The sequence below is a fragment of the Tripterygium wilfordii genome, chromosome 18 (assembly GCF_013401445.1).
Source record: "Tripterygium wilfordii isolate XIE 37 chromosome 18, ASM1340144v1, whole genome shotgun sequence".
In the NCBI taxonomy this organism is placed as follows: domain Eukaryota; kingdom Viridiplantae; phylum Streptophyta; class Magnoliopsida; order Celastrales; family Celastraceae; genus Tripterygium; species Tripterygium wilfordii.
In genome coordinates, this window is record NC_052249.1 from 11,395,046 (window position 1) to 11,419,570 (window position 24,525).

Below are 24,525 nucleotides of genomic sequence, written 5' to 3' on the forward strand. Positions count from 1 at the left end.
TAACCTTAAAACGCAGGCGATGGAGATAAATTTAGAGTCTGTATTTAAATTAAATAGAACTAAAATAAAATATATGAAATGTAAGTTTGGTAAAAGGAAAATAGTTGAATTAGATGAGAGCAACAAAAAAGTAAAGCAACATAGATAAAAAGTAAAAATTTTATATCTAGGGATTTATGTTATCGAATGATTTGTTTAAGATTGAATGAAAAAATTTATAAGTTAGTAACATATTTGAAAGAATTTATAAGTTAGTAATACAAATGTGTATGGTTATAAAAAATATGTATTGAAATAATAAAAAATTATATGAATTCAATAAGAATTCATAAAAATATGATCCTATATAAAAATCAAAGGTAAAAACGAATACACATAATAAATTGTCTATAATTTTTATGGACTCGTCAAGTCGTCATCGATTCCACATTTTTGTGGGATAAAGGCCAGCCTTTGTGGAGATCAAACTTGGATTGGTTGAAAGACCAAGTAAAGTGTTTTTCCACTTATTAGATGAGCTTTTTTTCCCAATGTGAAAGTGATTTTGGACATAAAAACATACTTTTTTACGTTACAAATAGAAATTAAATTCATGTAGATCCATCCATATAAATATATATATATATAAACAAACACATACCCTGAGTTTTATTTCCTTCCTTGTGTACACTACTTCCGTTCTCATCTGGATTTCTTATGGATCTCTCTCGCATAAAATCAGGGTTTCGAAAGTTTTGTGATGCTGCGTTACTTACAAAGAACGACTCTGAAAAGATCATTGTCTCCAAACCCGACGACGAATCTAAATTAGGGTTTCAATCTTCGGTTTCCAATTCCGATCAAGATGCTCTTCAGCGTGATTCCGATCACGCCACTGATGACGCCTCGCTCCACGAGCACCTCCGGAAGAGTTTAAGTTTGAATGCGGTGCGAGAACGAGAAGGAGAAGATGAAGAGAAAGAAGTGGCGGTGAAGATTTCGAACGAAAAGGAAAGGGGAGATGAAATAGAAGACGGTGCGAAGAGCAAAGAAAGTGATGGAGATATCAAGGCGTCTGAGAATGAAGAGAAAGCGATAGGCGCAGAGGAGCCGGAGAAGAAGGGTGAATGTGACTGGATAGGTGCAACGAAGCATGAAAAGCAGGATGAATATGACTGGACAGGTGCGGACGAGCCTGAGAAGAGGGTTGAATATGACTGGATTGGCACAGAGGAGCATGAGACCAAGGGGGAATATGGCTGGAATAGTACAGGCGAGCATGAGTACAAGGGGGAAGATGGCTGGAATAGTACAGGCAAGCATGAGTACAAGGGGGAAGATGGCTGGAATAGTACAGGCGAGCATGAGTACAAGGGGGAATATGGCTGCAATAGTACAGGCGAGCATGAGTACAAGGGAGAAGATGGCTGGAATAGTACAGGCGAGCATGAGTACAAGGGGGAATATGGCTGGAATAGTACAGGCGAGCATGAGTACAAGGGTGAGTATAGCTGGAATGGTGCAGACGAGCATGCAAATCGGGATGGGACATACGATAATGGTAGCAGTGATAATAAGAAGTGTTTATACCCGGTGAGGCCTGAAGCAGGAGATTGTGCCTTCTATATGAAAACAGGGAATTGCAAATTCGGATCCAATTGCAAGTTTAATCATCCTGTTATACGGAAAAACCAGGTAACTTTTATTGATTATGTACACAAAGAAATCTTAATGTATGCCTTAGCTTTAATTGATTATGTACACAAAGAAATCTTAATGTATGCCTTGGCTTTAATTGGTCGTGAAAAATTTCTATTTTGGCTAAGAAGAATCACTTTCTGTCATTATGTATGCCTCTACAATATGCTTAATTTATGTGTACATGCAAATGTCATTATGTTGTTATGATTTTGTATCAGAATTTGTTAGCTTAGAGATGGAAATTTTTTTAATTTGGCAAAATTAGTATTTTATGGTTGGAATTATGAATATTTATTGTTTTGAAGGGCATTAAAGAAAAGGTGAAGGAAAGGGAAGACTTATCAGAGAACCCGGGTCAGACCGAGTGCAAGGTTATTATTCTAATAATAATCTTTCTTTTTTCCTTTCCAATTTCCCTCTGTCAAGTTCTTTACCCTTTTTTTGGGAGTTCTAGAGATTTGTCACGATCTTAGTCATTATCTTCTAGTGGTTATCTTTCTTGTTCTTTGCAGTATGTAACTGTGGTGCTCATGTTTTTTTCTCTCTTTCTTTCTTGAGCCTTTCATAGTATTACCTGAGGACAGGAGGGTGTAAGTTTGGGAGTGCCTGTAGATACAACCATTCAAGAGTGAAAGAAACAGTGGTCCATCAAACTGAAGAACTTAATTTTCTTGGCCTGCCAATCCGGCCGGTACCTCCTCTTTTATCTTGTGTGCTTGCGAACTAGAAGCTAAACAATGTTCTAAATCTAATTAGTCAATTACAGGGAGAGAAAGAGTGTCCATATTACATGCGTAATGGCTCCTGCAAATTTGGAGCAAATTGCAGGTTTAACCATCCTGATCCTACAGCTGCCGGAGGAAGTGACCTTGCTTCAGGATATGGTAATGGTGGGTCTGCAACTTTACAGAGTACCTCCCAGTCCGGTGTTGCTCCCTGGTCTTTGCCAAGGACAATAAATGAGACTGCCCCGTTTGTTCCAGTGATGTTTTCACCGGCCCCTGTGTTTCCTCCCCAAAGTCCAGAATGGAATGGCTTTCAGGTAACATTTATCGCTCTTGTGCTACATTACTTCCATTGCTATCATTTGTGGCAATATCAACCATTATGGCTACCATGGAGTAGGATAAAAGTTAAGCTGAACTGAAGTTCAGGCTATTTAGACTTGGCTCATAATTTATTGAAGTTTACAGTAGCTCAAACTTAAACTCAAGTCTCATCCTGAGCTTTCAACCCAGGCTTCGGAGGCTTGGCTTGCACGTAATTAGCGAGCTTGTGAGCCTGCAACCCTTTTTGCCGTTCACAATAATTTGGATCTTTTCATAAGCAGACCATAGTAGAGCGGTTAGGGTTTGGGGTCATATTCATTATTTATCTATTGTAGTTAAGATAGGCTCAGAAGTGTTTGCTGGTGATTAGCTTTGACACATTTAATTGGTGAATGAGCCTCATCCCTTGTTGGAACCTATCAAATGACTTTAAGTGCAACTCTAAGGTGGGTTCCGGAGTACATGCGACTTGCTCCTGATCCCCTTATAAGTCCCCTACCCAGGCCCGATGACACTAGGCAAAAAGACTATCAATTTAAAGTTATGATACCCTGTGTTCCATATGTAGCTTCTTTTTTTTAGCAATAAAAGAAGTGAATATATTCAATAGGAACCAAGGGGTGCCACCCGATTAGAGGCACGAGGAGAACTATTTTGAGATGTTTGTTTTGTTTCCATACTTGCCTGATGCCTAGTTGGTAAACTGAACTTTATTAGCTCTTGAGCCCACCAAGTTGAGTGCGCCTGAACTTTGTTTCAGATTAAGTTTACATTCAATTCGAGCTTGTTTCAATGATCTTCTTGAATGATCCAAGTACCTGTGAGCAGTCCAAAACATATTTCTTTTGTTTTGTGCCGTTTAATATTTGACCCATGCTCATTATTTTTTCAACTTTCTACTGGTCAGTGCATTTGATCCTGTACTCGATATTCAGAATATTATTGATTTAGCAATAGCAATGAGATGTTTTAGCTGTCGCTTGTTTGAAATTCTCAAAGTTGTGGTATTTTATTTAATTCTTCTTTTTTTAAGTTTATCAGTGGAGAATCGAATTCTTAATTTATTACCATTCCATGCTTGCATTAATTCAATGCTTATAAGAAAAAAGAATTCAATGGTTATAAGGAAATATGATTACTTTGTTGTTGAGCATGATGAATTGATGATGCCCTCACATACGAACTAGAGGATTTAACATTTTGATAGATTCACAGTTGTGATACACTGTTTTGAAGTCAGGGTCATATGCATACTTGTTAGTACCTCTCCCTTCTTGAACAAATGATTCTCACTGGATCATCCAATGTTTGAGGGTTTAGATGAATCCAAACTTGGGTTCAACATCTTGCTAACTATTGTATTAAAAGAAGTGACAATAACAATGATCTAACGTTGCGTTGAAGTTGAAGGTGTATATCATTAGAAATGGAAGAAGGTATAACATATGCTAAACTGAAACTTCATGCTGAAAGGAATTATTAGCTACTTTACATTCGTACACTTTGTCATACACTATGTATTAATAGTTTAATACACTTGGAGACTTTTTTGCCTTGCGATTCATTCTTGTGACGGTGAATGTATCAGCTCATTCTCTTGACTGAATATATCAACTCATTCTCGTGCCTTTGATAATCAGATAACATTAAAAAAAAATGCTTGATTTCATCTGGGATTATGTGCATTGACCTTCTTCTCTATTTATCTGTGTATTAGAGGAGGGGTAGCCGTAGAGCATGATTTACTGTAGATCATTCTTTACTGGAGAAAATAATTAAGAACAGTGAAATCATCTGTGATACGTTCCTCATTTAAGATGTTAGTGTCCTAATACATTTCTCATTGCTGATGTGGATTGATTTTATCGTAAAGGCTCCTCAATATCCACCAGAAAGGAGTATTCGTCCACTTCCTGCATATGTTATGACCAACCCTGCAACTGAGACCAATGCGTATACTCATCATCAGGAGTCCCAGATGCTAGTTGATCAGTTCCCAGAACGACCTGGCCAATCTGAATGCACTTACTTTATGAAAACTGGGGACTGTAAATTCAAAATGAACTGCAAATTTCATCATCCAAAAAGTCGTATCTCAAAATCACTTCCATCTGCTTTAAGTGACAGAGGCCTTCCTCTGAGACCTGTAAGTTTGTTTTCCATTAGACTGCATTTCTTATCAAGGATGTTTGCATTCAGAAGTGAAGGTCTTTCTTCTTTGAAAGATAGTGGGATTGGCAGCCCATTAGAAACATGATGTCCTTTAACGGTTAATCGCTTTGTATTGTGTGGAATATTAGGAAATTGTTGATAGGTATGGACTATAACAATTGGATGGCAAAATGCAAAAGTTAGATTATGAATGAATATTGTGGTATCATATATATATATAGTATACTTGGAACTTGTTTTAAGTAGCACAACTTCAAACATGAGGATTAAGGCATCAATTAAACTTTATTGGGAAGAAGATTCTGGGGAATTGCTTTTGCATTTGTATAGGACAATCTATCTTCTGTGTCGTAAGACATGCATCCCTCATTTGGTATTTCCTGTTAATGACTAGCTTTTATTTATGATAAATTGTGATTTTGTTTGTTTAAATTTAAGTGGTCTAAGTTATTTTTCTATGTTAAATGGGAATACTCTTTCATCTTTTTGTAATTGAAATTCAGGATCAAAACATCTGTTCGCATTATAGTCGCTATGGCATTTGCAAGTTTGGCCCAGCTTGTAAATTTGACCATCCAATCCAACAGTCTTCTTCAACTGTGTCTTCTTAAGATCATCTGCATTCATTTGGTGACTCCGGGACTGCAGGTGAGGACACAATGGCTGGCAATGGAACTTACCTTGCAGTTAGGCTGCCTGTGTAAATTTTTTTGTATTTTACCTCCGTTGTGGATTTGATTTTTTTTTTCCGGAAATTAATTAACTCGTACTTGCATTCTGCTACCAGCCTGCCATGGAATTTTTATGGGTAGGTATTTTATATTTATATTTATCTTTGATGGTTGTAAACATGTAGAAAAAGCAGATATTTGAAAAGCCTCGCCGAATGACAAACTTTCACAGTTTGTCTATATCCTCTAAAGTAATTTTAGAATGAACATGGTTTGTGGGTTATGTAAATTATCTTTTATCTCATTGCGGGGTCTCTTTCAATCTCATTGGGAAAAGATTAGGTCTTAGGGAGGTGAAAATGTTGAATGCCATGGCACATTTAAGAATGCAGATGACTCAGTTTTGTAGGTGCCTTCCCTCACCAGGATTACAGCTATTTGCTCTGTTCGTGGATATAGTGATCTTGGCAGAGTCCGTTATAATTCAATACGGCTCCATCAGGAACCGAGAGTTTTGTAGTTCAAGACTGGAGTAGAGAAATCGCTGTCACGAGACGGACGAGGGCCCCTGCAGTGGCTGTAAGGTTTATGTGGTTACAACTGTAGGGAAACTGCAATGACTACTACTGCAGGGACTCTCAGCCTATCACGCGAGCTAAAAGTTCGCCAAATTCATTGCCTAGATTTTAAGGGCTAGGAGATCTCTGTGAAAGGGGGGGAAAGGGTAATAAATGCAAGGTTCTAATAGACAACCACTAGAGAATGAATGAAATCTAAATAATTGAGGTCACAAGATCACAGGAGTTGAAATTTTCTTGGAAAGAACATGCTTAAAAAGTCATAGCAAATTTATGTAGTATGGTAGTATTAATGAATATATGATATATTGATATGTCCACTCTGAATTATCAGCCCTTTACATGTCACAATCTCTCAGTTCTAAAGGAAATTTGCATTTTTTCTCCATGATAATCTGAAGCGCATATGACAAGCATAAGAAAATTTTGAAGTGTGAAGGCATAGTGATTCAGAAGTGAAATTATTCAAGAGGATAGACTGGAAAGACTAGCCTTTCCTCCTCCAAGATGCTATAGCCAAAGATATAGAAATTCAAGGCTCCAAAAGCAGTGTGGATTCAACCACAGCAAAGCCACTTCTTCTGCATGAAATAGAACTCAAGATCTCAGAATTGCCTTAACAGAAAAATGAACATCCATTACAAGTAGTTGATTCATACCTTCGGTGGATGCTGATAAGTCTCAGTTTTGTCGTAGGCAGTTTCATTTTTTGTTGGAGACGCAACGGGCACACCAGCAGTAGCCTTTGTTTTCTTTTCATTCCTAGCTTTGTTAAATATAACAGTAAACCCCTCGGCTGAGGCTGGGTTGTTTACATCCCACTCACCAAACTTGGGCAATGGGAGGCCTCTGTCCTGCTGAAAGAGAGAATCAATTATATTAGGCAAGCAATACTTGTTATTTCTGTCCCGCTCATTCTTTGTTGACTTATCAATTCCTAATGCTTTCAGCAGTTATCCGCTCCGTACTTGGCTACCTAGCATTTACCGTGGGCACGATAACTGGTACACCAGAGGTGCTCGTGGAGCGAGGTGTAAATTGGGAAGTCAGCCTACCATGGTAATGGCAATAATACAACGGTCATACTGCTGTTTCAAACTCTTGGCATTATAAATAGCAGCAGCAGTTAATAAAGGACAGGTATATGGCCGAAACAGAACATAATTGGATTCAAATTCCCTTTGTAACATGATTCACTCCACCTCAAAATTACATATTCAGGATAGTAACAAGCAAGTTAAACTAGCAGTATTTATCGCTCAACTTAATTCATTACCAAAGGAAAATAGTAAGACATGATAAGGAGAAATGTCCGTCACGAACAGATCATTTCTTCAGACATAATTGCAACTAAAAGATTTGTAAAATCATATTAAACTAGCAGTATTTCAAGAACTTGTGAATTGATAACCCCTAACTCACCACGAACAGATCATTTCTTCAGAAATAATTGCAACTAAAGATTTGTAAAAACAAATAATCCCTGGAATACAACCCCAGACTGTCTCAGCACCACCTTAAGAAAGCTCATTATTGGAGAAAAACACCTGCCAATTTTCCAAGCCCACAACACATTCTCTAATATCAATCTGAGGCTCCTTTTGTTTGAAGGAAAATTAAGTTTTTGTAAAATTTATACTTTCCTTGAGGGAAAATCAATATATGTTCTATGCAAAGGAAAACTTCTTGATTCGAAAACACTGGAAAATTATAAACGTTCCTAAAGCTTGATTTTCCTTGAAACAAAGGCAGCATAGTAAACCCTAAGGACAATACAAGATCGCATAATTCATGATATTCATCTGAACACCAACCCAAACGTTTAATACTGCCACTTCCTTTAATTTCCTTCTCATTCGTTTATATTTATCTTCAAACATGAATCAAGAACAACAGATGCTACAACTACTCTTACGAAAAACACAACCTACGAACAGAATCACAACCATAATTTACTATCGATCTCTCTATATTTGTATACAAAAATTCAGAAACGCAGATAATGTAATGGAGGTGAAAAAAGAGAAGAAAGGTTACCGACGCCATGAAAATTGCGAAGGAGCTTCCTGGAGAGGGATGTGTTTGGAGACCAAGAAACTGAGAGAAGATCACGAGAATAGCGATCAATAAACAGGCAAAGGGCAAAGAGAGGAGGAGAGGAAATGAAGAGCCCCTCTCGCTTTGTAATGTTTATTTCATAATTAATTATATACATCGCGTCTACGCGCACTTACCGTAACCGTATGTCTTCTTTTCTCCGGACACTCATTAACAATTGGACCAAGTCCCCATATACCAACGACCACCCACATTTCTATTTTTTTTATTTTATTTTATCACAAGGTAACGGGAAAATGATGAAGAGACTCGAACTCAACAAGCTGGTTCGCACCAGTCGCTCCGAGTTATCGTTAACCCTAGCCATGGCGTTAGGGAATCAATGTGAACGAATCCGAGCTCAAAAGCCCCACTCGGAGAAGAGGATCGCTGTTGAAGGCGATATGAAAATGATAATGGATTGCCGCTGTCTAGAAGGTACTCGGGGAATCGAGGCGATCGACGTGAGTATTGAAATTGGGCCTGAGGGCTTCGACTGGGCTGTGCAGGTAGGCAATCTGCTTAGCCCAAAACATCACTAAATGGGCTTAATTAATAGGTCCAATGGATCGGTTTTCTGGGTAACGATCCATCCTACTTTTTCTGTCCGTCTGTATTTCTTGTCTTAAAAAAAAAAAAAAAAAAACTGCATCTTCTTTCCAAGGGGAAGCACTAAGCAGGAATACCGGGCGATGATTCTAGCGGAGACAGAGATGAGGAGAGCCATGGCAATAACTTCAATTATTCTCTTGGTTTTGCTCTCCCTGAAAGAATTTGTCCAGGTACATATATTCAAGCTTGACACACATTAACCCGTGAACTCCTGTATCCGTGCTCGGGTGACTTTGAATTCTCACATGATCTTTTGGGTTTTTCTCCCTTCTTCTTCAATTATTTAATCTCTGTCGTAGTCTTCTTGTTTTGAGGTTAAAATCCATTTCTGTTGAATATATGTTTGTTTTTGAGACCAAGTATCTTGTTCGATCATATCAAGAACAAACTGATGACTGAAAATCAGATGTCATCTTAGCTTTATTAATACTGAAATTTTCAGGTCTAGTAAAAGTTGGTGAAGTGATATATTCTATTAGAAGAATGAAATTTATTGGCTTTGAAATGCATCGATTTGATGTGAACTTATGTATCTGTATTTTGCCTTCACTGATTGTTTAGGGCTTCGAAGGATCTGCAGGCACAAGGTAATGTTTCTTCTCTTATCATGTTGGCCAATAACCCATATTCGTCTTCCATAATTTTCCCTATATAAATTCATCTACTCTCTCCATCAGTGCGGGATTTGTATTTAAGTTTCAAAATAGTTTGTGTATGTGGTAAATGGCATCGCAGCTTCAAAATTTGATGTCCTTGAGTGTTATTTTCTTCATATTTAGAACTCTCAAACAAGAAAATGAGCAAGCCCATGATGTGCACTGCTCGAGAGAAAGAAGTCGGGCAGCTTGGCAAATTATAGAGGAGGTAAGGATTCAACAGTACCAGGATTTGTAAGACAATGAATCCAATCTTTGATATTTGATATTGATCATTTTGATGACAATTTTGTGACTTTCTCTGTGCATTGTTTTAGTATTTGATGCCATTTGTGGAAAAAGAGCAGTATCAGATTTCAGGGAAGTGTAGACTGCATCCAGACAATGACTTGTTCAGGGATCAGGAGCAGCACAAGATACACGTTGATATAAATGAATGGCGGTGTGGATACTGTAAGAAAATCTTCCGCGCAGAAAAGTTTCTTGATCAGCATTTTGACAACAGGCACTACAATCTTCTGAGTGTGGTGTGTAGACCTGGTTCCCTGTCCTTTGATAGATATTAGACACTTTGTAATCTATGACTTTTTTTCTATGATGAATGTGGTATGTGGACTTGATATTTGTTGGAATGGAAAAAGTAGTCTAGAAATTTGGACTGGGGGCATGGAGCATTGGCTACATTTGAAATCATCTTTTTAATTTCGTGCTGATATAGTGACACCTATTTATATGCAAAAAATGGCTTACTTGCGTTGCATGACTTTTCTTTTTTTGCTTCAGAATGACAGCAAGTGCTTGGCGGATTTATGTGGAGCTCTGCATTGTGATTTTGTACTGAATTCTAAGTCTACCAAAACAAAGTGCAATCCTGCAGCCGTTGAAAGGAATCGCCATCTTTGTGAGGTTGCTTATGACTTCTATAATTGCTTGCTCTTTTTAATTCCTGCATTTTTCTCATTTATATCTGCTTGCTCTTTTACAGAGTCTTGCGGATAGCTGTTTTCCTGTTAATCATGGTCCCTCATCAAGCCGTCTTCACGGTATACATAAAAATCATTTGGAAACTATTCAAACAAGATTCCTTCTGTCTATCTGACGCTCATTTAGTAGTACAGAGAATTCTGTCACTTATTTTAAAAAAATGTGACTCACATTGTTGTCATTCCTCTTACTCATGTTTACATGTTCACATTCTCGTCGTAGAACTGTTTTTGCGGCAATTTTGTGATGCCCATACTTGCTCGCAAAAGAGGAAACTGTTTCCTAGAGGAGGCACGGTAAGGCTTAATTTTCTGCTCGAGGACTTCAGGATAGAACATGTCCTAGAGTTATTTAGAGGTCTTTAGTTTTTAAACTTGTGCTTCACAGTTAAAATATGTCATTCTGTTTTTTTATTTTCTTTTCTTGCAGAAGCAAACAAGTATATTCTACTTGGCTATATCAATATTGACGTTGATGCTGCTACCGCTTTTCTATATTATAATTTATTTGTACCAAAGGTACTGGCTCTAGCTTTTGAGAACTCCGTTTATCTAAGCTTCAAAACAAGTGCATTATTCCACTGTAATATTTGCAGAGAAATGAGAAGAGGGACCCAGGAGCTGAGGCGAATCGTACGAGTTGGAGGAAAAGCAAAACCCTCATAGTTGGCAATCGATACATGTTGGTAAGTACATGCCTGTGCACATATGTTTGTGAGTGTGTTTGTATATGTTTATATGCATATTCCAATATGTCTGTGTAAGAGTCCCGGCCATATACTTGGATGAAAAGATAATGGTGACAAGGCATGTCTAGACATGGGATGATAAAATGTGGAGTCGTGTGATGGTTGCTAATACAGACAGTGGCTAAGGAAAATAAATTGGGATTTTGAACACAGGCCGTTCCTGTCCATTTCTTCCTTTAATTGTTTACCATACAGCCAGTCTTGGAATTCAATAGTTTCTAACCGAACTTTGGAAATGGTGACAATTGTCTGATTTTATTGTTTGGTTGCAGGTTAGGATCTTGATAGCGTTAACTAGGTGAAAGGATGGAAAATGTTGCAAATGGTCACACAATTTTCTGATTTTATTCTTTGATTGCAGGTTAGGATGTTGATTCCATTAACTAGTTGAAAGGATGGGCAATGATGATTGATGAAATTTGTCATTATTTCAGTCGAATGACTCTTCCCCGGCAGATTCCGCTGTATGAGATCTTTCATTGGAAGGTCCAAAGGAGAAGGCTAGCCTTTTCAAGGCTTGGTCGTTTACTTCAAACAAAGAGGAGCAGACATATATAGAACACCTCTCTTTTCCTTCAGTTGATTAACCTTTTGTGTACTATAAATCATATATCAAACCAAGCATCTTTGATACTAATTGTTCATAGAAAATACTTGCTCTTAATAAATCTACTAATATCATCTGATCTCCTGTCGGCTTCGAAATCTGCTGCTAACGTACCCAAGGCTGACAATTTTGTTCTTTCTCGAACCTCGGGGCAAGAAATATACCTTGCAAAGAAAAGAGATGCCCCTGAGCTTTTCATAGAAAATTGTATGATTGTTTCCTTCAGAACCTCCATGCATACAATTGGGGCCAGCAGTCATTGTATACAATGAAACATTGAATAAGGCTTACGCCATGAATGTAATTGGAAAATGCTTCAGTTGCCAGTAAAGGTAAATCCTGCCTGACCTCTACATGGCGGCTCAGGTTGATATTGCTTCAGGTCCCAACAGGTCCTAGGTTCTAAGGAGATATGGCCGCAAATGCAAGGGAAATCAGTTCATTTGATAAGAGGAAACCATCCGGATCAGTCAGCCGAATATAAGCTAATCCACTGTCAATGGCATCATCATTCAGTAGTAGGGTGTCGAACTTATCCGCGGTCATTACCCTTCTCTCCTCATCCAAGCCAACCACATGCCCACTTTGTACATAAGGTTTATAGGTGTTGCATAGAGACCTAACAAGAGAACCACCAAAAGCTTCCTGAAATGACCTTAAATTTAGGCCCCTTGCAGTCCTAAGAGAGAGCATCACAACATCCATTGCCAGGTCTTCGACATCAATCTGACCATTCCCGCACCATTCTGCAACCCCATTCTCCAAATTCTGCACATATTTCATATATTCTTTCATCTTCCTTGGCCTTGAAAACCTCAAGCCTCCAACATAACTGGCAGACCCCAAGCCAAAAGCATAGAAAGGCTTGTTCTTCCAGTATATAGAATTGTGTCTACATTCATATCCATCCTTGCAATAACTGCTAATTTCATAATGCTTATAGCCTGCTTCAGAAAGTAATCTGGAAGCCGTTCTGTAGAACTTGGCAGATTGTGTATCAGAAGGCAGAGGAAATTCTCCTGGGATGTACCTGCATAAATTCACAACATCAGCAACAAAATCCATCACAAATAAAAATTAAAATGCTTTTACAATGGACTTTTTTTTGGGTGACCGGGAAAGCCCCAACCCAACGGCCACCCTATGCGCATAGCGGGCCACTAATTTAATCCTAGTGCGTGAGTAAAAATAAGCCGAGACTCAGAATAGGGCTCTTAACTCCTCCCAAGAAGCAAAGCCCGTGCCATCGGCTCTCAGCCCATGGAATGCAGGAAACCCCCAAAGAATTACGTCCTACTGGTTCAAACGTCCAACCTAAGGGATCTTTCACCTCTAAGTCCGACGATATAACCACTAGGCTAATGCCATTTTTTACAATGGACTCTTTTACTTACAGTATTCCAAATTTTGTGCCCTGTTCCACTTGCAAATCATATACAGACACATGGTTAGGCTGTGCTTCAATTGTGAGTCTCAAACTCTCCTCCCACATTTGTTGTGTCTGGTGAGGGAGTGAAGAGATAAGATCCATACTCCAATTCTCAACCTTGCATGACTGGACAATCTCAATACTCTTGTAAACCTCCCCAATACCATGTGCTCTCCCACAAGCCTTCAACAGCTCCTCCTGAAACGCCTGAACTCCCAATGAAACTCTATTCACCCCCATCTCCATCAACTCCTTCAATTTTTCAGCATCAAAAGTGCCCGGGTCCATCTCCATTGATATTTCAGCATCCTTAGACAGCCCAAACTTCACTCTCAATGTATCCAAAATTGACAAGACAAGCCCAGGTGGCACGAGAGATGGCGTACCACCCCCAAAAAAGACAGTCTCGAGAGGGGAATCCGCCTTGTAATCCGATTTTGTTGCGGTTATCTCTTGGCAAAGCAATTGTACATAGTTTGACACTCGTGGGTCGTTCTCAGCCTGGTCAACGGAACTGGAACCAAGAGCAACAATTGGGAAGTCACAGTAGTGGCAGCGTTTCCTACAGAAGGGAAGATGAACATAAGCAGAAGTAGGCGGTTGTTGATGTAAGGTAAGCGTGGTGGTTGAGGCATTTTGTCGAACAGTTGGTGATGCATTCGTGAGTGTGTTAGCCTGACAAACGAGTTTGGAAGCTCTGAATCTGGTGGGAAAGGCCGAGACAACGGGAGCAAAGGCTCTCAGCATGACTGAATGATAAGATGTCGCCGGAGTTACGGGAGGAGGAGAAGAGAAAATTTCAGCTTTCTGGCGCATCCATCGTCCAACCACCATTCGTTACCTCACAGTTATTTTAATTTTTATGGTTACTTTCTGGGCCATGGTACTGGGCTTGAGCCTGACTATGGGCCTTATCCTGGGCTTGGGGCTTAAGAAGCAGCCTTCTTTTTTACAGGTAAACGAAGGCGGAGCATCGACAGTGGTATTATTTTCCACTCTACAATTTCTCTGCAACAATGGCCATGGAGAAACGGAGAGGGCTGGAAGCGGTAGTCCTCGACAAGGTAGGAGAAGCAGTCTCAACCATTAGGACCGCCAAACAGGTGGACCAAGTCATCTGCTCTCTTCATTCCCTCGCTGCACTTCTCTTTCCCATCGATTCTTCTCTTCTCTCAGGTCTCCTCTTACATACTTCACAATTCAGTTCTCTTTTGTTAATCAGTGACTTTGTTTCAAATTTCAAAATTTTGGGACTAAAAGCATTAACTTTCTTTATGTTCTGGAAATTTCAGGTAGCATTGACGAACGTTATCGAGAGCAGGTTTATTTCGCTTGTGTTGTGGAACATGAAATTTTCAGTAGTCTCTTTTGTAACGCCATTTTTCTCCTTTACTTCATTGTTTTCCTTTTCTCTCTCCTTCTGTTTCAGAATTTGTTGTTTGGTTTGTATAGGTGCTTGGTGCGAAGATACCCTCGGCAAGAGAGAGAAGTGATTGGTGGGAGGTGTTCTACCGAGGAGCGGCCTTTCCAACGCTAGCTCGGGTTTTGTTACTAGGTGATTCTAATTGTTGTGCACCTGTTGATTCTTGTTGCTTTTATATAATCAATGGCGAGTTTTTGTAGGAGTGGATTAGTATCTTTGACCACTCAGACTACTTTGATGTCATGTACTCCTGTGTGTGCCTGTTGTACTAAGCCACCATTGACAGAATTGTGACTGGAATGCATGTTAGATGAATAACCTTACATTCCTTACGAGCTGCTTATAATTTGGATACTATCATGACCTGGTATTGACAAATCAGTCTCAATTAACTTTAATGTTGTATTCTGGGTTAGTAAATTTTGCAGCATATGTGGTCTTCGAGTTTTGGAAAAGTTAAAACAACTCCCTTACAGAACAAGGCTCCACAGTGGAGGCAGGACAATATGCTTTATGATTCAAGCAGCAAATTTAAGGCAATGAAATTTCCAAGATGTGCAAAAGAAATATCAACAAATATTTAGCAAACTTCAAAATAATGTTTTCTTCTCACGTTCTCTAGGCACGGTGCTGATTTAGAGGGAGGTTTATTTTAGATTGTTCATTTAGTTGAACCTTACCATATATGCTTGGCGAGAGTTCAACTCTTGAGTCTGCATTTAGGAATCAGGATCCCTAATGATTTTGAACTGTTAGTCAAACTCTGAATGTTTAATATTTCCTGTATGTACAGATGTTGCTTCAAATTGGCTTCCTTGCTTCCCCTTTTCTGCGCAGAAGCTTGTGTATGATGTCTACTTTGTTGACGGACTTACCTCTGAGGTAGTTCAGACTCTGGTTCCTTTCCTGCAGCACAGTGGAAGTGATTATGTTGATGTAAATGCTGTCCACTCTAATACCGAAAGGTATGGATTCTAAAATTATTTTTCTATACAATAGTTCATGGAATTGTAAATTTTTGCTGTCATCAAATACTGATGAACTTGCCGAAGCTTTTTTTACCATCAAAAGCATCCTTCCCTAGCATAGTTTATGGGGTGATGAATTGATTTTTTGCTTGCTTATCGCACTTGTACAAGCCTTAAACCTGACTGTTTGCTGTTGGCTTGTTATAAATTTTGATCAGTGTACATGAGTATTCTGTTTGCAAACTTTTAGAGGCAGATCGTAAGGCAACACAAAAGTGAAGAATAGATCCCCAGTTGGCAGTTGTGTTTTGGGTTACGTTTTCTTACTGTGATCATCCCTAAGGAGAATGTCACTGTAGATATTTACTTTTCACGCTTTTTTGTTAAATGTTAAAAGAATTTGGTATTATGGTTTGAATTACTATATTCATCTATTGTCATTTTTTGGCTGATCTGATAGCAGAACTTCGTAAGCCGGTGAATCAATATATAAACTTATAGTTAGTAGACTTTTTTCCAACCAGCTAGAGTAGTAATGTGCATCTGGGAAAAAAAAAGATGCTCATTTTTTCTTCTCACAAAAGCCTGTATGAAGAGAAAATAAAAAAATATGGATGCATCCAACATACAGATGCTCTTGTTTGATCTTCTGTATGTCTGTTATGTGTATTTTGCTTTTTCTGAATTTTGGGAATTTATTACGCCCAAAATTCAACATAGTGAGTCTAGTAAGAATTTGTAGTTTGACAATTAAATAGGTTCTGATCTTACTTGGTATCATCCACATACAGGCTCTGGAATTCTTTGTAGTAGCATCATATTCAATAGAATGGACAAGGGATAAGGATAAATCTATCTTTGTATACTGTACTGGTTTTTGTGATGCAAGAGGAGGGGAAAGAAGGGACCTTTACCCTATCAGTTGACTTCTTTTAAATTGTTGACAGGTTACTTGTACTTTGCTTGCTTGAAAATGACGGGGTGCTCAAAATTGCTAAAGAATTCGACCATTTCTGCCCATATGAAGATTTTACTACCAATGCAACACTGAGAACAAGTTTGTCTAGGGTGGCTCAGATTGTTGCTTCAATTCCTGACAAAGCAAGATTAAAGGCACCCGTGTCACTCTCCTCACAGTATCCTTTTGTGTGGAAGATATTGCGTGTGTCCGTTTTTGTGTCATTTTGGTGGTTGAACATGTTTTAGTGACCCATTAGTTACGTTATACAAATCTGACCTTGGAATAGGTGTATGTTAATGTAAATCCAGGATGAATAGCGTGCCAATCTTCTCTTCAAAAAGTATATGATCGTTGATTCTTAACAAAGATAATAGTACATTTTTCAAGCTTATTATCATTCAACTTCTCTCTGGAATGGAGAAACTGAATACAGATCATACTACCTCAAATAAATGTGATGTGGAGCAGACATTGCTATTTATCGGTGAAATAATATCTCGCATTTTTCGTCGTGGGTCTTCAGGTAAGTGAAGGGAAATATTTTACTTATTCATTTTTCATCACCTTCAATAAAATTTAAAAAACAACCTAATCTGACCATTACGATCTATTCAAGGAAAAAAAATTGAATGAAAATCTATTGAAGCAAAATTCTCAATGATTTCTGATGTGAGATTATTCATTTCCTCACTATGAAATTCATGTTTTGATACTTAATAGTTACAAAGTGAATACAGAAATGTTCACATGTATACTTCAGTTACAATCCTAGGACAAGTGGCTGATGCTTGTAACTAAAATTCAAGCTCTTTATATCGGGACTCCCTGTTAGCTGGAAATGTTCCTGTAATGAGCCTCAAAGCTTTGAGTAAGTGCAATTAGGTTGCCAACCAGGAGTGGTTAAAGTTGCTGGCGTAGTGGCCAAGTAGATGGCCACGCCACTTTACCTCTTTGATTTTCTTTTTGCCCTTCAAATGAGTTTTAATTTATCTTCGTCAGGTGGAATGAAATTAAAAAAATTTAATTAGACATTTTTAATGTTCATAGATGTGCTGTTAAGTGAAGTTATTCCTCGGGTTCTTGGACATGTTCAGAGCATCTTGTCTTCAGCTACTGACTCAGTGGAGTCTACTTTTGAGTCAAAACCTGGATCCCAAATTTGGATGAAAATAATGGAAGTAATAAAAGACCCCTATGTTGTTGAAAGAATGACTGAACAGCTTTTGCTACAGCTAGCAATTAAATGTGCAAGCAACACTGAAGCCTACTGGATCCTCTGGATATTGTTTCATCGGACAATTAAGAATCAGGCATCAGTCAGGTCAGCAAACTGTCTTCTCCCCATTGTTTTTGTATCTTTCAGGAATTCAAAAAAGTGACATGAATGATTCATCTTTGAGTATGAAAATTATTGTCATTCAGATGAGATCTACTTATTTCAATTTGATCGTTCTGAAATCCTGAAGCTGTCACAGAGAAATTTAGAATGTATTTCTTTTGTACCTACCTTATATGTGTGGGCACGTCTCTTTTTCATCTTCACGCCTTTCAACTTTTGTGGAAGAAATTAGGAAATATAATTGTGACAGTAAAGAGATGAAGTCTTTATCAGACGTCTCCTAAGCGACTAAAATTTCTTTATCTCGTTTCCAGTACCTTAGGCTCTGTTACGACTATCCCACATCGGTTAGATGTGGTTGTGAAGTGCAGTAGATAAGGGTGGCAGTGCCTCTCCTTATCAGCCAAGGTTTTCAGTAAGGTAGGGTCATGGGCCCGGGCCTGACTGGGCCTTGGTTACAGCTGGCTCATTGGGGTGTCGGTTGGGCCTTGGTTGGTGAGTGACGTAGTTGTGCCCTATCAATGGTATCGGAGCCTCCCGTCTGGGCGCTTGTGGGCCTGTCTGTAGCCCCTCCGTCCCAGGAGGGCCTGGGCGGGGCTGCATCTGTGGAAGAGGCGACCTGTGATCCGGGTTGGGCCATGGGCCGGGGCCCGGAGTCACAGAGTAGGCCAACGCGGACGTTGGCCTTGTAAGAGGGGGGGAATGTTACGACTATCCCACGTCGGTTAGATGTGGTTGTGAAGTGCAGTAGATAAGGGTGGAAGTGCCTCTCCTTATCAGCCAAGGTTTTCAGTAAGGTAGTGCCACGGGCCCGGGCCTGACTGGGCCTTGGTTACAGCCGGCCCATTGGGGTGTCGGTTGGGCCTTGGTTGGTGAGTGACGTAGCTGTGCCCTATCAATGGTATCGGAGCCTCCCGTCTGGGCGCTTGTGGGCCTGTCTGTAGCCCCTCCGTCCCAGGAGGGCCTAGGAGGGGCTGCGTCTGTGGAAGAGGCGACCTATGATCCGGGTAGGGCCATTGGTGCCACAGAGTAGGCCAACGCGAATGTTGGCCTTGTAAGAGCTGGGGAATGTTACGACTATCCCACATCGGTTAGATGTGGTTGTGAAGTGCAGTAGATAAGGGTGGTAGTGCCTCTCCTTATCAGCCAAGGTTTTCGGTAAGGTAGGGCCACGGGCCCGGCCTGACTGGGCCTTGGTTACAGCCGGCCCATTGGGGTGTCGGTTGGGCCTTGGTTGGTGAGTGACGTAGCTGTGCCCTATCATTTACTTTATTGACTACTCAGGTACGCAAAAGCATTTCCTTTCCTTTCTGCTAGTCTAAAGTAACTATTATATCTTAAGTTGCACAAGGAAAGGAGAGCTGAATATTTTCCTAAGCACACATTTGGAAGTCAAAAATAAGTGGCTGTTCTGGTCTTTGAACAGAGGTTCAGGCCCACATTTGTGATGATGCAAATGTGCAACGGAGTTTGTTTTAACTTCAGTCATACTTATATTTCTTTGTTTATCTAATTAGTTATTTGGAAGTGATGCATTCTTTGTAGTCATCTGCATTAGACTAGATGCACTGTTGCTTCTTCTTACTGGATATCAACTTGCTCAGTTTTCTTCTCTCAGATCAATGTTTATTGACAAATTTCTACTCTGGAAAGTATTTCCTCTCTGTTGCCTACGATGGATCCTTCAATTTGCCGTTCTCCAGTGCCCACCTGTTGCAGATTCCCTCACTAAAGGTCATGAATCACATGGTCTCTTAGACACAGTGCAACGTGTTGTAGCAGTATGGTCTAAAAGGGAGTTTTTCCAATCATCTCCAATGGAGAAGCAAATTTGTATCCTAAATCTCTTACCCTAAATTGATGGTTTCGATTTTCTTGAGTTATGATTTCTGTTCAATTTAATGTTAAAGTAACTTGAATTTTCTTAGTAAACTTTCACTTTTGTTGCCAGTTGTGTGGAATTTCCTCTGCCAATATTCCTTGGATTGGGAATTGTTGTATTATTTAACTGCATTATCTTTCAGGTTCTGTCTACCCTTAATCCATAATACAGATTTAACCGCAGCTGCAGGCCTTTGCCTGGAGAAGATGTCTAAGGAAGAATTAGAGAAGACTAAGGATGTGATGCACTCAGTTCTTCAAGGAGTTAGCTGTAGATTATTGTTCCTTTTCTACTTTCTACGTTTTCCTGCGAAATGACTGGTTAATGATCCTCTAATATCTCGCGTTTTATACTGGCAGGTAGGCTGGAAAACCCTGATCATTTAGTTCGAAAAATGGCTAGCAGTATTGCTTTTGTTTTTTCTAAAATAATTGATCCAAAAAATCCTTTATATCTTGATGATGACTTCACCAGAGAGAATATTGATTGGGAATTTGGGTTAACAGGCCCCGAGAAGGGGACTTTGTCTGCCTCTAATTATACAGAGACGAATGCTGACGAACTAAGAACATCAGTCCCCTCAGTGAAAGAAAAGGACCCAACAAATGATAGGATACGCCTTAACTTGAAGGGTAAGGGCAAGAAAGCATCTGAATATAAGATTGTTGATCCGAATGAGATCATTGATCCTGCCATACTAAATTATGAATCCATCTCTGAGGAGGAGGAAGATGACAATGCAAGTGAGATTTCAGATTCCTCAAGTGACTCATCTTTACAGCCGTATGACTTGTCAGATGATGACTCTGACTTAAAAAGAAAATTCTCACAGTTGGTTGATGTAGTCGGAGCACTAAGAAAATCTGATGATGCTGATGGGGTAAGTTGTCTGAGCTAATTCATTATACCTTTTTTTCGTGCAAAGATTTTTATGAAAGTGTATTTTGAAATGAGTATTGTATTGCAATCTTCTAGTCAGTCAAACTTTGTTGTTGTCGCCGAGTTCCCAGTTGAGGTTAACGTATGACATATATGATTAGATTTACAAATACTTCAACTTATTAGTTGAAACGTTGGAAAAAGAAGATTTGTATCAGATAATATACTTGTTTTGAATTACTAAGTGCAGTTGGACTTGGTTCAGAATTCCCTTGGTAAGTCGTATTTGCAATTTAGAAAATTAGACTGCATAAGGGTTTCAGTCTCTTCTTTGGAAAATGGTGAAAGAAACTTCTTTTTGAATAGTTATGCAGCTTTTATGTTTCAGGTGGAGAGAGCTCTTGATGTTGCTGAAAAACTTGTTCGAGCATCACCCGATGAACTTGCTCATGTAGCAGGCGACCTTGTTAGAACCCTTATACAGGTTCGTTGTTCTGATGCGGCTGTGGAAGGTGAGGAAGATTCAGCCGAAGAGAAAAGGCAACGAGCATTAGTTGCATTGGTTGTCACATGTCCATTAAAATCCCTTGACAACTTAAATAAACTACTATACTCACCTAATGTGGACATCAGCCAACGAATAATGATACTCGATGTCATGAGTGAAGCTGCTCAAGAGCTTGCTGATGCAAAAGTGAAGACTAAGCATAAAAAAGGAGCCCTGATATCAACCATATCAGAGGCTCAACCCTGGTTCTTGCCTAGTAGCACAGGGCCTCCTGAAGCTGGCTCATGGAAAGAGATTTCAGATGCAGGAATGCTACTAAACTGGTCAAATCGTTATGAGAGAGAACTTCCCCCCAAACCGGGCATGATCAAGAAAGGAAAGACACGTAGATGGAGCCTCAAATCAGTTAACATAGAAGCAAATCAGATGGAATGGTCCCATAATAAGTTTCCTGCATATGCAGCAGCATTTATGCTTCCTGCCATGCAGGGATTTGATAAGAGAAGGCATGGTGTTGATTTGCTTGGTAGGGATTTCATTGTCCTTGGGAAACTCATTTATATGCTTGGTGTTTGTATGAGATGTGCATCCATGCACCCTGAAGCATCAGCTTTGGCTCCCCCACTTCTAGATATGTTAAAATCCAGGTACCTTGAACAAACATTATGTGCAGATTTTCTTTATTTGATCAACAACCTAAGATTTACTTCAGTATTTTGATAGTTATAAATACTTAAATAGCAAAAGAAAATTGAATATTAATATATACAGATATACGTACTGATGTGGGATGATAGTGGTTTACACCGATCCTTTGTATCATTAGTGTCTGTATCTGTGTCATTGCAATCTGTTAGCCACTGACAGGAAAATATTGTTTGTTTACCGCTTAAAAATTCATGGTTTTTCATGCAGGGAGATTTGCCATCACAAGGAGGCATATGTCAGAAGAGCTGTTCTTTTTGCAGCTTCATGCATATTAGTTTCACTTCATCCCTCTTATGTTGCATCTGCCCTGGTAGAAGGAAATCATGAAGTTTCAGAAGGGCTAGAATGGATTCGTACATGGGCCCTTCATGTGGCTGATTCAGATATTGATAGAGAATGCTACATGGTATGACATAATTCCTGTGCTGCATTTTTTGCTCATGTTATATGCCGGCATGTTCTTTCAATTTCCTGGTATGTTTAATTTATAGCGTCTACGTTGCCCTGGTAAGAACCAACATGCCTGCGGTAAATGGATTTGGGTGAGATCCAATTAAAGTCAATTCAAACTCAACTAGATTAAAGAGATAGGTTTTGCATTGAGCATTTCTGTACCAAAACATGATTTACTATACCTGGACATGTACTTAAAGAAATGCCTAACTTTCACAAGGTGGTTGAAGGAAAAAAAAATTAGTTTACTTTTTCACTATCCCATACAAGTTCTGACTTACTCGAACCTGGCTAAGAGCATAATTGATTTGAGTTTAAATTGCAGATTTTCTAAACCAAACCACTTTGACTGGACCGTGAACGAACTTGGTCCACCCTTATTCAACCGGTTAAATATACAGGGAGTGTATATAACTTTTTCCCTAAGAGTGTGTTTGGATTGAGAGATTTGGGAGAAGGGAAGGGAAGGGAAAGGGAAGGAAGGGAAGGGAAGAGAAAGGGAGGGAAAATACATTTCCCTCTCACATGTTTGGATAGATAAAAAAAAGAAAGGAAAGAAAAGTAGTTTAATTTACTAATTTATCCTTATTTTTTATGTTTAAGTGTTATGTCCAAGGGTAAAATAGGTTTTAAACTTATAAGTAACTTAATTAGTAATTTCTTCCCTCTAAAATGACTCAATTTTGGGAGGAAAGAATTTTAACAAAAATTTAATGAAATCTTCCTCCCAAATCCCTTCAAATCTCTCCCCTCAATTTTTTATAAACTATCCAAACAAGGGAATTGGAAGGAAACTCCATTTCCCTTCTCTTCCCTCCCCTCCAAATCCCTCAATCCAAACACACTCTAAATGAGATGAGGCTTGGACATTTAAATTGCGAGTAATCATTTGTTGCCTAAATAATGAACTCTTGTTTCATCACCAGAGGCCACTCCTTTATTATGTTCTATGCTATTAACATTTATTTCATTTGTGATTCGGCAATCTCAACGTTGGTTGATCTCCAACAACTAAAGGGGATTTTATTCGTTTTTTATCACTTCTAAACTCCATAAACCCCCCGTACCTGGCCAATACATTACATAGGATGCACTTTTATTGAAGAGTAGTTGCATAGTGATTCTTCTTGTTTGAGGAGTAGTATTTTATCTGGAGCTTGTTATTTATGGGCATGTGGATTTTTACATTTCCCCTTATAAGGTCCCATTCCCTGCCTTGGTCATGCGATTTGAATATGGTGTGCTGACCTATGGTTCTTGCTTATTTAGCTCATTGATCTCATGCAATTACTTATTTTCTTGAGGTATTTATGCTTTTGATAAAATATCACACGCCTTGTGTAGATGGCGATGTCGTGTCTCCAACTCCATACCGAAATGGCCCTGCAAGCTTCCCGGGCACTTGAGTCGACAGAAACTTCATTCAACGCAAAGTCTAGTGGTCGCCCTTCTACTATGTCTAACGCGACAATCAAAATACCCCGCTCAAGTATGGAATTCTTGAATTATTAATATTGTTTCTAATAAGCCATGTACTGTACAGTTTAGACTTTAGAGCAATAATTTATCTATTGCATATAGAGTTCTTTAGGTTCAACTGTCTATCAGCATTCTTTGTAATTCATCAACCATGATTCTCATGTCAATGCAGCCCGGATGGTCTTTGTATTTCTAAATCAACAAGAATTTGATCGCCCCCCCTAAACGGATGCAAACTTATGGATCTAAAAACAAATAAATCTTAAAAGCTCACCATTGTGATAAGGCGGCCGGCGGGATGGCGGGCTTAACGGCGGTGTAGGGCAAGGGGGGTGTGCTTAGTGGCTCGCTCCTTCCTGCTGATAAGTCTCTCATATGAGAAGGTTTGGGGTGGAGTGTAATAATTTTATACCTAAAAACACAGAAGGTGAAACCTAAGTAGACCAAAAGTGAGTTAGTTAGAAAATATTGGGATGCAAATAAAGCTCACCCAATGAAAGGCTTCAAAAGCCCATGGATCTATAATTAGTTAACTCATGAAGATGAATCTTGATGTTGCGAAATGGGCTAAGGGGAGGTCCAATGGGCCCGATGCGTTCCATTACATCAAGGACAACGAGTGTGGAGATTTATGGGCTCTGG

General features: G+C 39.2%; 5 protein-coding genes across 7 annotated transcripts; 3 read left to right on the top strand and 2 right to left on the bottom strand.

Moving 5' to 3' along the window:
* Window positions 1–640: 640 nt before the first annotated feature.
* Window positions 641–5,861, top strand: LOC119984215 (zinc finger CCCH domain-containing protein 43-like). Its single transcript, XM_038828057.1, has 7 exons — window positions 641–847; window positions 881–1,674; window positions 1,986–2,051; window positions 2,249–2,371; window positions 2,447–2,722; window positions 4,603–4,875; window positions 5,405–5,861. The coding sequence occupies exons 1-7, from the start codon at window positions 697–699 to the stop codon at window positions 5,510–5,512; spliced, it is 1,791 nt and encodes a 596-aa protein (XP_038683985.1). The 5' UTR covers window positions 641–696; the 3' UTR covers window positions 5,513–5,861.
* A 541-nt stretch (window positions 5,862–6,402) lies between these two features.
* On the bottom strand, window positions 6,403–8,662 carry LOC119984220 (protein NOI4-like). 2 transcript variants are annotated; one of them, XM_038828064.1, is made up of 4 exons: window positions 8,385–8,662; window positions 8,188–8,247; window positions 6,810–7,004; window positions 6,403–6,731 (listed from the first exon to the last, which is right to left on the bottom strand). In XM_038828064.1, the coding sequence occupies exons 1-4, from the start codon at window positions 8,460–8,462 to the stop codon at window positions 6,708–6,710; spliced, it is 357 nt and encodes a 118-aa protein (XP_038683992.1). In that variant the 5' UTR covers window positions 8,463–8,662; the 3' UTR covers window positions 6,403–6,707. The 2 variants fall into 2 exon arrangements, with proteins under 2 accessions (XP_038683992.1, XP_038683991.1); XM_038828063.1 differs by having other exon boundaries at window positions 6,810–7,007; window positions 8,385–8,644.
* A 206-nt stretch (window positions 8,663–8,868) lies between these two features.
* Window positions 8,869–11,930, top strand: LOC119984218. Of its 2 annotated transcripts, none has more exons than XM_038828062.1 (10): window positions 8,869–9,029; window positions 9,421–9,446; window positions 9,639–9,723; window positions 9,833–10,042; window positions 10,299–10,421; window positions 10,501–10,558; window positions 10,722–10,795; window positions 10,929–11,017; window positions 11,095–11,184; window positions 11,520–11,930. In XM_038828062.1, the coding sequence occupies exons 1-9, from the start codon at window positions 8,940–8,942 to the stop codon at window positions 11,162–11,164; spliced, it is 825 nt and encodes a 274-aa protein (XP_038683990.1). In that variant the 5' UTR covers window positions 8,869–8,939; the 3' UTR covers window positions 11,165–11,184; window positions 11,520–11,930. The 2 variants fall into 2 exon arrangements, with proteins under 2 accessions (XP_038683990.1, XP_038683989.1); XM_038828061.1 differs by having other exon boundaries at window positions 8,870–9,029; window positions 11,609–11,930.
* Window positions 11,777–14,233, bottom strand: LOC119984216 (heme chaperone HemW). The gene is made up of 2 exons (XM_038828059.1): window positions 13,249–14,233; window positions 11,777–12,884 (listed from the first exon to the last, which is right to left on the bottom strand). Exons 1-2 carry the CDS (start codon window positions 14,115–14,117, stop codon window positions 12,257–12,259), a joined length of 1,497 nt encoding a protein of 498 aa, XP_038683987.1. The 5' UTR covers window positions 14,118–14,233; the 3' UTR covers window positions 11,777–12,256.
* A 13-nt stretch (window positions 14,234–14,246) lies between these two features.
* Window positions 14,247–24,050, top strand: LOC119984214 (telomere length regulation protein TEL2 homolog). The gene is made up of 13 exons (XM_038828056.1): window positions 14,247–14,459; window positions 14,576–14,604; window positions 14,736–14,838; window positions 15,500–15,671; window positions 16,622–16,810; window positions 17,010–17,158; window positions 17,683–17,956; window positions 19,593–19,807; window positions 20,028–20,126; window positions 20,216–20,736; window positions 21,124–21,890; window positions 22,159–22,357; window positions 23,749–24,050. The coding sequence occupies exons 1-13, from the start codon at window positions 14,300–14,302 to the stop codon at window positions 23,914–23,916; spliced, it is 3,045 nt and encodes a 1,014-aa protein (XP_038683984.1). The 5' UTR covers window positions 14,247–14,299; the 3' UTR covers window positions 23,917–24,050.
* Window positions 24,051–24,525: the final 475 nt, after the last annotated feature.

Coding starts and splice junctions, on each gene's coding strand:
- LOC119984218 (XM_038828062.1), top strand. CDS start 8,940: ATGATTCTAGCGGAGACAGAGATGAGGAGAGCCATGGCAATAACTTCA. Junction 10,422..10,500: donor GGAATCGCCATCTTTGTGAG/GTTGCTTATGAC, acceptor GCTCTTTTACAG/AGTCTTGCGGATAGCTGTTT. Junction 10,796..10,928: donor TGTTTCCTAGAGGAGGCACG/GTAAGGCTTAAT, acceptor CTTTTCTTGCAG/AAGCAAACAAGTATATTCTA.
- LOC119984215 (XM_038828057.1), top strand. CDS start 697: ATGGATCTCTCTCGCATAAAATCAGGGTTTCGAAAGTTTTGTGATGCT. Junction 1,675..1,985: donor CTGTTATACGGAAAAACCAG/GTAACTTTTATT, acceptor ATTGTTTTGAAG/GGCATTAAAGAAAAGGTGAA. Junction 4,876..5,404: donor GAGGCCTTCCTCTGAGACCT/GTAAGTTTGTTT, acceptor ATTGAAATTCAG/GATCAAAACATCTGTTCGCA.
- LOC119984214 (XM_038828056.1), top strand. CDS start 14,300: ATGGCCATGGAGAAACGGAGAGGGCTGGAAGCGGTAGTCCTCGACAAG. Junction 16,811..17,009: donor CCCGTGTCACTCTCCTCACA/GTATCCTTTTGT, acceptor CAAAGATAATAG/TACATTTTTCAAGCTTATTA. Junction 20,737..21,123: donor AATCTGATGATGCTGATGGG/GTAAGTTGTCTG, acceptor TTTATGTTTCAG/GTGGAGAGAGCTCTTGATGT.
- LOC119984216 (XM_038828059.1), bottom strand. CDS start 14,117: ATGGTGGTTGGACGATGGATGCGCCAGAAAGCTGAAATTTTCTCTTCT. Junction 12,885..13,248: donor GGCACAAAATTTGGAATACT/GTAAGTAAAAGA, acceptor GAATTTATGCAG/GTACATCCCAGGAGAATTTC.
- LOC119984220 (XM_038828063.1), bottom strand. CDS start 8,462: ATGTGGGTGGTCGTTGGTATATGGGGACTTGGTCCAATTGTTAATGAG. Junction 8,248..8,384: donor AAAGAAGACATACGGTTACG/GTAAGTGCGCGT, acceptor ATCTTCTCTCAG/TTTCTTGGTCTCCAAACACA. Junction 7,008..8,187: donor TCGCAATTTTCATGGCGTCG/GTAACCTTTCTT, acceptor TCTCTCTTTCAG/CAGGACAGAGGCCTCCCATT.